The sequence below is a fragment of the Natrix helvetica genome (assembly GCF_964273705.1).
Source record: "Natrix helvetica genome assembly, chromosome: 5".
Taxonomy (NCBI): Eukaryota; Metazoa; Chordata; class Lepidosauria; order Squamata; family Natricidae; genus Natrix; species Natrix helvetica.
This window is the reverse complement of record NC_138551.1, coordinates 6,350,974-6,363,508: the sequence shown is the minus strand read 5'-3', so window position 1 is coordinate 6,363,508 and position 12,535 is coordinate 6,350,974. Positions and strand designations below refer to the sequence as shown.

Sequence of the window (12,535 nt, the reverse complement as noted above, 5' to 3'; positions counted from 1 at the left end):
CCTTATGCCACCAGACTTGAAATTTTGGACCTGGATAACCTAGAACCATGATGGTGAACCTATGGCATGTGTGCCACAGGTGGCACGTAGAGCCATTTGTCATGGGCGATGCCCGAGGCGATGCCCTGTCAACTGGCCAGCACGCATGCTGATTTCAGCCTTCTTTTAAGGCTGTTTTTCACCCTCCGGAGGCTTCCCTGAAGCCTCCAAAGCGCAAAAACCTGGCCCTATGGGCAAATCGGAAATTCGGGAACGGACTTCTGGTTTGCTCATAGGACCGTTTTTTGCCTTCCAGAGGCTTTAGGGAAGCCTCCTTAAGGCCCCTTAAGGCTCTGAAGGTCAAAAATCAGCCCTACAGACAAACCGGAAGTTTGGAAATTGTGACTTCCGGTTTGTCCATAGGGCTCTGAAGGGCAAAAACTGCCCCTATGAGCAAATTGGAAGTGACTTCCGGTTTGTCCATAGGTCCGTTTTTCACCCTCTGGAGCCTTCAAGGATCCGGAGGTTGAAAATCGGCCCTACATACAAACTGGAAGTCACCATTCCTGAACGTCCAGGTTCCCCATAGGTCCTGTTGTTGCCCTCCAGAGGCTTCAGGGAAGCTCCTGAGGCCTCCTGAGGGTGTCCAGGGGGACGGGGGCTGTTTTCGCCCTCCCCAGGCTCCTAGAAAGCCTCTGGAGCCTGGAGAAGGTGAAAAAAACCGCAGAAAAAGCGGGGGGGGGTGTCACTGTTCGCACGCATGCGAGTGCACTGGGGGAGGCGCACATAGCATTATGGCTGTGGCATGCTGGTGCATGACCCCCCTGTGCTCCCCCCGCTTTTGGCACGGCAGCCAAAAAAGGTTTGCCATCACTGACCTAGAACTACGCCACCTATGGTCTGACCTAAGCTCAGTACACAAAATTGTCTGCTACAACGTCCTACCTGTCAATGACTACTTCAGCTTCAATAGCAATAATACATGGGCAAACAATAGATACAAACTCAAGGTAAACCGCTCCAAACTCGATTGCAGAAAATGCGACTTCAGCAACAGAATGGTCAATGCCTGGAATGCGCTAATTAACTCTGTTGTTACATCCTCAACCCCCCCCCCAGCTTCAACCTTAAACTGTCTACCATGGACCTCACCCCATTCCTAAGAGGTCCATAAAGGGGGCCTGCATAAACGCACCAGCGTGCCTACTGTCCCTGTCCTACTGTCCCCATTTATTTGTACTCATTTATTATGTATATACTTAGACCTGCTTATAGATTTATATGTTATATTCATATTTATACTTGTTTTCTCATACATGCTTGTATAAAATAAAATAAAAAATAAATAACTACCATCTTTTCTACCTCCCTTCTACCTCTTATGCCAAAAGACTTTCAAAACTCTCTTATGATAAAAGCACAACTGTTGACACAGAGCAAGAAAAGATTGATAAAGGATAATGTTATTCATTCCTGTCATCAAGATATGGTTAATGGTCCATCCTTTCACTGAGCCTATCAAGATACGGGAATATACCTTTGGAATTACATAGACATTTTTAAAAATCTACCGTATTCTTTGGAGTATATAAGACATACCTTTTTCCCTTAAAAAAGAGGGTGAAAATTTGGGTGCGTCTAATACACTGAATGTAGCCTCGCCCACCCCCATCAGAGGCCAAAAACACAAGGCATGGAGGCAGCAATGGACTGTGGCAATCCCTGCTACCTGGAACAGCTGATTGGGGGTATTCCGGCAGTCGGATCCACCCGCCAATCAGCTGTGCTTAATCAGGCTACGATAAGTGCTAAAGCTGACCTGGCTGGTCAGAGTTTGCAGCAGCAATCACATTCAGAAAGCACAGTAACTGATTCAGCAGAATTCAAAATAATAATAATGTACAATACATTACCAATTCAAAATAGCAGTAAATACAAGCAAAACACAAGCAGTTTCACTTTCAGTTGTTGGCTAAGCCTGTCTCCTTCCTGTCTCCTTGTTGCTCACCCAGCAAATTTCAGAGTCCAAATAGCCCTCAATGGCTGACTTAGTTGCTATGCCTATTCATTGGCTGATCTTGTCACCATATGTCAGCTGAATACCATGAATGCTGGTAGGCAGAGGCAGATTTTTTCTTCTTATTATTTTCCTCCCCCCAAAATAAGGTGCATCTTATACTCCGAAAAATATGGTACTTCTTTCCCCTCTAATAGTCCATTTTTATTTTATAATAAAGTATCAGAATTTTAGGGGGGAGAAACGAAACTGTTAAGGGTGGGGAAAATTGAATATGAAAATAATTCTCTGAATTGGAGAATAGAAAAAAGTGGATGGCAACAAAGTAATATTTGTTTTATTTAATTGTAAATTTTTCTTCTCATTTCTGATTTACTTCACAGCTGGCCAGGAAATATGGAAATGTATACACATTGTGGTTGGGGAATCAATCTATAGTAGTGCTGTCTGGATTCAAAGCCGTAAAAGAAGGTTTGTTTAAATATGGAGCAGAATTTGGAGGTCGGGCTGAAACTGCTTTCTTTTCATCTCAAGGAAAAGGAAGAGGTAAGTTGCAAAAAGTAAGGAATTTCAGCATTCTGTTTATGCCGGCCCTACTAGAAAGATTGCAGGAATATGGTATATCTACTCTAGTAAATGGGATGTGGTGTCTCAGTGGCTAAGACACTGAGCTTGTTTATCAGAAAGGTCAAAAGTTCGGCGGGTTCGAATCTCTAGCACAGTGTAATGGAGTGAGCTCCTGTTATTTGTCCCAGCTTGTGCCAACCTAGCAGTTTGAAAGCACGTAAAAAAAATTCAAGTAGAAAAATAGGGACCACTTTAGTGGGAAGGTAACAGTGTTCCGTGCACCTTTGTCATTGAGTCATGCCGGCCACATGACCACGGAGACGTCTTCGGACAGCGCTGACTCTTCGGCTTTGAAACGGAGATGAGCACTGCCCCTAGCACATATGTACCTTTACTCTAGTAAAAAGAAGGACTAGAGTTGATATGACAGCAGTGTAATATTTGAAGGGCAACCACAAAGATGAGGGGGAATAATCTATTTTTTTTTAAAGCACCAGAAGGCATGACAAGAAACAATGGATGGAAATTAGTCAAGGAGAGAAGCAACCTAGAATTAAGGAAAAATTTCCTAAAAATGAGAACAATCAACCAGTGGAATGGCTTGCCTTTAGAAGTTGTGGGTGACCATTGCTGGAGGCTTTTAAGAGGAGACTGGACAGCCATTTGTCTCAAGTGGTATGCGGTCTCCTACTTGAGCAACGAGTTGGATTAGAAGACCTCCAAGGTCCCTTCCGTTATTCTGATAGATAAATCAGAATCAACTCTACAATAAGAGCAAAGCTATAATCTATTGGAATAAATAATAGAATCTTGTAGGTCTGATTATACTATACTTCCCTCCTTTTCAGTGAATGAGGAAGGTGTTTGCCTGATCTACTTCTGAATATTATCGTAATGATCTGATCTCATTGTCTTAATGAATGTTTGCCTTGTTTTTGCATAGTTCTCTCAAGGTCACTTCTGTCCTTACCTAGGCTCCCTCATAAAGCATAAATCACACACTTAGTCCCAAAACCCTCTTTTATTTAAATGGCTGTGAATTACTGTCATTCACAGCCTGTAATGATTCAAAAACAGTCTGTGACGAGTCGGACAGATGTCTGCCACAGTCTTTCAGGGTAATGCTGATAAACACCCACCTTTATCTCCCTTGAAATGCTGCCAGAGACCGAATTGCCAATTAGTTTTGCAAGGCCAAACAGAGCACAGAGTCAAATGGAGCTTCTCAGAGTTTGAACCGACCAGAATGAACAAAATTGCTTCAAAACCTTTAGAGATTGCACTATGTGTTTCTGGGAATGAAAAACTCACACATTCAAACTCAATCAATACATAAGTACTGTTGATACAAATACTGCCATTGAGTTATCTCAGACAAATATATAGAGAATGATAGCAAAGGTATCATTTTCATCTATTAATTAATTTAACGTATAAACATTGCTTACGTCTACTTTTTCCATATAATAAATCAAAACTAGATTATCCAAGAGCATCAACTTGATCATTTTGTTTATCAAATTGATGTTGATTCTTAGTGCACATATAGATTTCCTCCAGGAAAGTATCAGATTAGTTTGACAAAAACCAATGGATTCTCTATGGCCTTATTGATACCAAGAGATTAGTCAATAATGGAAAGATAAATCTATGACTCCGAAGACTTGCTATTATTGCATCTTCTGACAGAATCATCTGTACATGCAGATTATGCAGGGTGATCAGTGACGTGCAGTCAGGTGAGGCGAGTGAGGCACAGCCTCACCGCTCTCATCATGAAAAGAAAAGAAATGTAAAAGGAAAAAACTTTTATTTTATTTATTTATTTACTAAGCGCTTATAGACCGCCCCCTCTCCCGAAAGGGACTCGGGGCGGTGTACAGTCCATATCAGAAATACATCATGAATAGCTATAAAATTAAACAATTAAAATTATTAAATAGATAAATAGATAAGAGGAGGATAAAAAGGTATAAAGAACTGTACTGCTAAGTAAATAATTTAAAACCCCAACAAATATTCTATAAAATTAAATTTAAAAAACAATCCCCCTAAAAACCAGTAAGAAATATGTTTGCCAGGAGGTAGACGCTATAATTATGCCAGGCCAGCCAATCGGAATAGGTGTGTCTTCAATTTTTGTCGGAAGGAGCGGAAGTCGGTGGTGGTTCTAATGTCGGGGGGGAGGTCATTCCAGAGGGTTGGGCCCATCACAGAGAAGGCCCTACTCCTTGGTGTCGCCCGTTGGCATTGCCTAGTGGACGGCACCAGGAGAAGCCCCTCCCTGTGAGAGCGAATTGGCCGCAGGGATGTGTGTGGGAGGATGCGATCCCGCAGGTAGCTAGGTCCTGTGCCATGGAGCGCTTTAAAGATGGTGGTCAAAACCTTGAAACGCACCTGAAAAACCACAGGCAGCCAGTGCAGCTTGTGCAGGAGCGGTGTTACGTGGGAGTACCTAGTACTCCCCATGACTGCCCGCGCGGCTGTGTTCTGGACTAGCTGCAGTCTTCGGGCGCGTCCCAAGGGAAGCCCCATGTAGAGAGCATTGCAGTAGTCCAGGCGAGACGTCACCAATGCATGAGTGACCGTGCATAGGGCCTCCCAGTCCAGAAGGGGGCGCAATTGGCGCAACAGGCGAACCTGGTGGAATGCCCCCCTTGCCACGGCTGCCACATGGTCGTCCATTGACAGCCGGGCATCTAGGAGGACGCCCAAATTGCACGCCCGTTCCACATGGGGCAATTGTTCGCCCCCTATGGCCAGCAATGGGGTCAGCTGGCTGAACCGAGGTGCCGGTAGCCACAGCCACTCAGTCTTGGAGGGGTTGAGTTTGAGTCTGTTGTCCCCCATCCAGACCCCGACGGCTTCCAAACATCAGGACATCACTTCGACAGCCTCGTTGGGGTGGTTTGGGGTTGAGATGTACAGCTGAGTATCATCAGCGTACAGATGATATTCAACCCCAAAACCACGGATGATCTCCCCCAGTGGCTTCACATATGCATTGAACAGGAGGGGTGAGAGGACCGACTCCTGTGGCACCCCACAAGTGAGTGGCCTCAGGGTCGACCTCTGCCCCCGTCAACACACATTGCGACCGGTCGGAGAGGTAGGAACCGAACCACCATAAAACGGTGCCTCCGACTCCCATCCCCTCCAGCCGGCGCAATAGGATACCATGGTCGATGGTATCAAAAGCCGCTGAGAGGTCTAATAGGACCAGGATAGAGGAACAACCTCTATCTCTGGCCCTCCAGAGATCATCAACCAACGCGACCAAGGCTGTCTCTGTGCTGTGCCCGGGTCGGAAGCCGGACTGGCATGGGTCTAGATATTCGGATTCGTCAAGGTGTCGTGGAAATTGCTGTGCCACCACATTCTCAACAACCTTCGCTAAAAAGGGAAGGTTGGAGACTGGACGATAATTAGCTAGCTCCATTGGGTCAAGTGAAGGCCTCTTGAGTAAGGGCCTCACCACCGCCTCTTTCAAGGCAGTTGGTAAGGATCCCTCACCCAATGAGGCGTTCACCAGGCCCAGAAGCCAGCCTCGTGTCACCTCCCAGGATGCCAGTACCAGCCAGGAGGGTCACGGGTCCATTGAACATGTGGTGGGTCGCAGCCGTCCATGCAACCTGTCCAAATCCTCGGGGGCAACAGAGTCAAACTCCTCCCAGAATGGTCTCACAAGACTCACTGTTGACGGCTCGTCCGGTCCACTGGAGGGGGCCCATCCGTTAGGCAGCTAGTTGCTACCTCACCGTGGATGATTCTGCTTAACTGTTAAAAAAAGCCTCTAAAAAGCTCCCTCTACTATGAGGCAGGAGAACTGCATGCCTCCTCTAGTCTGACTTTAGGCGTTTTATGATCACTTGAGCAGACTTAAGCAAGGGTTAAAAGCCTAAAAATTCCTGACGTAGGTGAGGCATGCAGTTCTCCTGCCTCATAGTAGAGGGCGCTTTTTAAGAGGCTTTTTTTAACAGTTAAGCAGAGTCAACCACGGAAGCCAGGCAAAGAGCCATGCTGTAGTGCACACACTTTCCCCCAGCCTCTTTCTTTTGGAAGGCTCAGATCGGCTCCCCTCCGGCTTCTCTGCCTCTCCTCTCACCCCAGCCTGCCAGCAGGAGGTGAGTGCATGGGCTTTATTGCATTCCAGGCATTTCCCACCCGGACAACAGGCTGCATTTGCAATGGTGGAGGTGTTTGGGGAAGGCAGCAGGGGAATGGGGGGGATGGCAGAGGAGCTGCTTTCGCGCCACTGGAAAAGATATCCAATCCAACTTTTGTGTATGTGTGTGTGTTTGTTTGAGAGTGAGTGAGGGAAGGGGGTAGGAGAGATAGTCCAATCCAACTTGTATGTGTGTGTGTGTGTGTGTGTGTGTGTGTGTGTGTGTTTGAGAGAGGGGGAGGAAGGGAGAGAGAAACAAATGCTGTCATTTTAAATCAGAACTGAGCATGCCTGGCTGTGGAATTCTGGGAGTTGAAGTCCACAAGTCTAAAAATATTTGAAACCCACCACTGTATCAGTGCCTCACCAGCCATAAACCTCACCGCAAGTCACTGGGGGTGATTATAGCAAAATATGATTATCTTTTATTGAAACTTACATACATCTATGCAAGAGTTGTGGTGGTGCAGTGATTAGGTAGAGTATTGCAAGCTAATTCTGTTGATTGCCAGCAGTTCGATCTTAATCGGCTCATGGTTGTCTCAGCCTTCCATCCTTCTGAGGTCAGTAAAATGAAGACGTAAATTGTTGGGTCTATAAACTGCTTGGCTGTAAAGCCCTACGAAGTGATATATGAGTCTAAGAGCTATTGCTATTATACAATCATGTGTGACCTGCCACAATGATGGTTTCTTCTAATATGCTAATTTGTCCTTTTTTAAAAAATGAACAAAAATGAACATAATCATTAGTAATTTCTCCTTGATTTATTATGTCTTCAGGTATTGCGTTTGCAAATGGGCACATCTGGAAGAAGCAGCGACAGATTGGTAATGCTTCTTTGCGGCTGCTGGGACTAGGCAATAAAATGATTGAGCATCAGATTAAAGAAAATGTCCAGCAACTTCTAGAAATGTTTGCATGTACAAAAGGTAGGTAACATTAGCAATGAAAGAGCTCATAGGGTAACTCATTGGGTCTCTGTCAAATAAAGCAAGATTGACTCCATAAAGCATAGACACCAGGATGAAGAACAGGCACAGAAGGCAATAATAATAGAAACAACTAAACCAAATGATTTGTTTTGTTTTGTTTTGTTTTGTTCTGTTTGAGTCCAAGAGAATCAGTGGTGGGATTCACATTTTTTTACTAGCGGTTCTGTGGGTGTGGCCTTGTGGGTGTGGCTTTGTGGGCTTGGCGGGGGAAAGTTCCCTCCCCACCCCACTAACCTGCTTTCCAGCTCCGTTCTCCTGTTCAGGGCAACAAAAGAAGATCATTTGGGAGGATGAGAGGCAGTGGGGGAGGGGCCAGCCTATTTGACGATTCTCCAAACTACTCAAAATTTCTGCTACCGATTCTCCAGAACCCATCAGAACTGGCTGAATACCCCCTCTGAAGTAACTATCATAATAAGTGACCCATCAGTGTAAGAAACCAAGCCAAATTTGTAAAAATTAAACATCTTATTATCTTCCATACAAGCAAACAGGAAATGCCATGAAGTCAGTTCCTCCTTCTGTTTCCTTCTTTTTTTCTGACTGGACTGTGCAGTCTGTTGGCTAGAGTGTTCATCTTGCATTGTATGTTATACAGACTGAGAACCAGGGGTGAATTCCTGCCAGTTCTAACCTCTTCTATAGAAGAGGTTCCACAAATCTACCATGCTGTTTAGAACCGGTTCCAGCTCCCTCCCCCCCGCCCATCCACACCACGCTTGCCCCACTCGCTGCTCACTGATTGGCTGGCTCACCAATCGCCCCGCTCACCTCTAAGAGTCCTATCTAAACCTTAAGGTCTTAAAGCTGTCAAGTTTCCCTGGTTTTTTTTTCTAAAGGGTTAGGGGTGCAAGGGTCTTGTAACGTGACAGCTTTAAGGCTTGCATGCTTCAAATGCCAGAGTTTCTGAGCCAACACTTTGGTTTCTAAGCAAGAGTGTTGCTAAGTGAGTTTCACCACATTTTAGAAGTTGGCCATGCCCACCCAGTCACATGGCTGGCAAGCCACTCCCAGCTGGTCACATGGTTGGCAAGCCACTCCCACAAAGCAGGCCACACCTACAGAAGAGGTTCTAAAAAATTTGTAACCCACCACTGTTGAGAACCAACACACTTAGTGAAATTCAGTTGTGTCAGTGACTGTGGGCCAGCAAACATCAACCTTGGCTCTGTGCAGGTAAAGGCCATGCACGCAGAGTTGTAACTAATGCTTGAGCAATTGTAATTCCTGAACTAGCTCTGATGTTGTTACCTAGTTTGGGTAATGAAATATCCGCAAGAAAACAAGCCAGCTAAGAGAGAATCATAAACCTTTTATTTGTAGGCATATAGTGATGTTTACGCTATATAGTTGTCAGTCTTGCTTAGGACAAATCCCTACCTTGACACAGTGTCCCACTAACTGTTATTTGGACTTATGCCTCCCCTTGCATTTATGTTCTCCCACTGCTGAGGTTTAAAACAGTATTTTTCCTAATATTCTGACTTAAGATACCATGTGTAAGAAATGAAGGGGGTGTTGATGTGTATTGAGGAGGAGGCCTGAAAGGGGATACAGCTGTAAGTATCCCAGTTCCTTTAGTCTGATCCAAGAATTAATTGTCCACCCCAACTCACATTTCATATTAGAATAACAGATTTACAAGGAACCTTGGAGGCAGGGGTGAAATCCACTTACCATCACTACTAGGTTGCAAATGTGAGCATGCGCACACTCAAACATCATTTTTCTGCTCTTATTGCCTCTGTAGAGAACTGCCTTACAGCTCTTAAAGTGACCCACTCCTTGCTTGAAGTGATGGGTTATAGGAATGAAAATCTACAGTGCTGCTCTAAAGAATATTCTAAGCATTAGTAGAGCTGTATCCCACTTGGTTGTTTAAGACTTCCTGGGAAGCAATGTATGGTTGGATCCAGGGCAAGGGTGGGTTGCTCCTGGCATTGCTGCCAGTTTGCTTCGCACGGGCCAGACTGTGTGTGCAGTTGAGTGTAAATTTGCATGCACAGAACATGAACTAATGATTAAAAACCTAGCCAGCAACCAGGGAACCGGTTTGAGGGCGTGGCCAGCCTGCCATCTCTACTGGTTCGGTAACCCAGTCCCAATTTCCACTACCGGTTTGCCCCAACCGGTGCAAACCGTTAGCAACCCACCTCTGATCCAGGCAGTGGTAATCAGTTGTTTAAAGCTATAAAATTAAATGTCTCTCAAAACTGTTTGTGTATGGCATTTATGAAGCTTGGTTTCATACCTCTGCAACAGAATGGGGAGCTCATTTTCCATCATAATCCACACAATCACTCATTACCATACTCTATCTATTCACAGTTACGTTGAGAATTTTGGGTGTCAAAATACATCCCTGAAATTGAGATTGGCTTATCTGTGGGTGGATTTATCCATGAGTATATATGATAATACTTTTTTTAAAGTACTGTTAAAAAGTACTGTATTTTTCAGAGTATAAGACGCACCAGAGTATAAGACGCACCAAGGTTTTGAAGAAGCAAATTTTAAAAAAAGAAAGTTTTTGCACTCTGCAAACCTCCCCAAAATGGCCCGTTTTTTTGTGAAAACAACCCCCTCCTTTTTTAAAAGGGCATGAATTGCCCTTAGGAGGCTTGTAGAATGTTCCTGGGTGTGTAGGGAGGCAAACCTGAGCAAAAATGGGCCATTTCTGCCCTCCCCAGCCCCCAGAAGCTCTCTGAAAGCCTCCTACAAGCTATGCATGGCCATTTTGGTGACTGGGCAGGTTTCAGGAGGCAAAAAATGCTGTATGCAGTGTATAAGACGCACCCAGATTTTCAGCCTCTTTTTTGAGGGGAAAAGGTGCATCTTATACTCCGAAAAATACGGTATTTATTCTGTATATACTTGAGTATAAGCATATCTGAGGAGAAGTGGACCTTTATCAAAATGCCATGTAAATTGTGCCACTATGGATAAGCCAATTATGAAAGAAATAGAAGAGGACAAACTGTAGCAAGCTGAAAAAAAATGATATCATCATCAGTGCAATTATGCAAAAATGCAGCTATGCATGACAATTGGAAGGGAGACCCTTCATATTCTGTATACAATTTGTCAGGTCTGGAATTTTAACTGAAGGAATACCAATCACAGACCTTGGAGGGTTGAAGGTAAAAGCTATATGGGCAGCAGGAGGCTGATTTATTCCAGATTTTAATAAGGGTGGGCACCATATTTACAATGGCACGATTTCCTGCCAGCTCCATGATGGGATGGGTGTATAGCAAACACCGTAGGTGGATATGATTTTAGTTACTTAGGCCCTTGTATGATAAGTTGCTTTGCAAGTAGCAATTCATGGTCTCTATCTGAAAATTGATGCATTTTGTGTGACTTTCTATAAAAATAAATAAATTGTCTTGAGACTCTAGTTCAGGGGTGGCGAACAAGTTCGACAAAAAGAGCCAAAATTTTAAACTGTGAGAGTCAGAGAGCCACACCACGCAGTGACCTGCCAAAACAGACCCGGAAGCAATGTTCCCTCTAATTTTTTTTAGATGTGAGCAGAAAAGTAATAATAATAATAATAATAATAATAATAATAATAATAATAATAATAATAATATTTAATGCTTCTAGACCGCCCCCTCTCCCGCAAGGGACTCGGGGCGGTGTACAGTTCATACAAAATATAACAGAATACAATAAAATTAAATTAAATATGTACAGTTGACAATTGACATGGAGGAGGTTAAAATGTAGTTAAAAGAACTGTACAAAGCAGATATAAAATAAAGTCAAACCCCTAAAAACAAATACAGTAAATTAAAAAACCCCTAAAATAACCAGATATAATACATTTGCCAGGAGGGACAGTTGAATTATGCCAGGCCTGCCAGTCGGAACAGGTGGGTCTTCAGTTTTTGCCGGAAGGAGCGGAGGTCAGAAGTGGTTCTAATGTCGGGGGGGAGGTCATTCCAGAGGGTTGGGCCCATCACAGAGAAGGCCCTACTCCTCGGTGTCGCCCGCTGGCATTGCCTAGTGGACGGCACCAGGAGAAGTCCCTCCCTGTGTGAGCGTATTGGCCGCAGGGATGTATGTGGGAGGATGCGATCCCGCAAGTAACTAGGTCCCGTGCCATGGAGCGCTTTAAAGATGGTAATCAGCACCTTGAAACGCACCCGGAAAACCACAGGCAGCCAGTGCAGCTCGCGCAGGAGAGGTGTTACGTGGGAGTACCTCGTACTCCCCATCACAGCCCGCGCGGCTGCATTCTGAACTAACTGCAGTCTCCGGGCGCGTCCCAAGGACAGCCCCATTTAGAGAGCGTTGCAGTAATCCAGGCGGGACGTCACCAGCTCATGAGTGACCGTGCGTAGGGCATCCCGGTCCAGTAGGGGACGCAATTGGCGCACCAGGCGAACCTGGTGGAACGCCCCCCTTGCCACGGCTGCCACATGGTCCTCCATTGACAGCCGGGCATCAAGGAGGATGCCCAAATTGCGCGCCCGTTCCACAGGGGGCAACTGTTCGCCCCCTATGGCCAGCGATGGGATCAGCTGGCTGAACCGAGGTGCCGGTAGCCACAGCCACTCAGTATAGTGTTTGAGCGGCACATTTTCATGCCTGAGCACCCGAATTTTTTTCACAGATGTCACCTAAGACAACAACAAAATCAGTATTATTTGAAACTCAAAGTTATGTTTCTTCAAGGTACCCGCTTAATTCAAAGTGTTATATAATATCAGTATCACTTAACAACGCTCCTGCTTACAACCAAAATGTTGGCTCAGAAACTCTGGCATTTGAAGCACGCAACTCTTAAAGCTGTCAAGTTACAAG

General features: G+C 44.9%; 1 protein-coding gene across 1 annotated transcript in view; it reads left to right on the top strand.

The window, feature by feature from the left end:
• LOC309393798 (cytochrome P450 2J2-like) overlaps positions 1 to 12,535 on the top strand; it is a gene marked incomplete at its 5' end in the record, with an annotated part of 59,431 nt that overhangs the window by 34,101 nt on the left and 12,795 nt on the right. Inside the window, one exon of the mRNA XM_081956295.1 lies at positions 7,511 to 7,660. Within this exon, the coding sequence (XP_081812421.1) occupies positions 7,511 to 7,660 (150 nt within the window). The remainder of the gene's footprint in view (positions 1 to 7,510; positions 7,661 to 12,535) is intronic.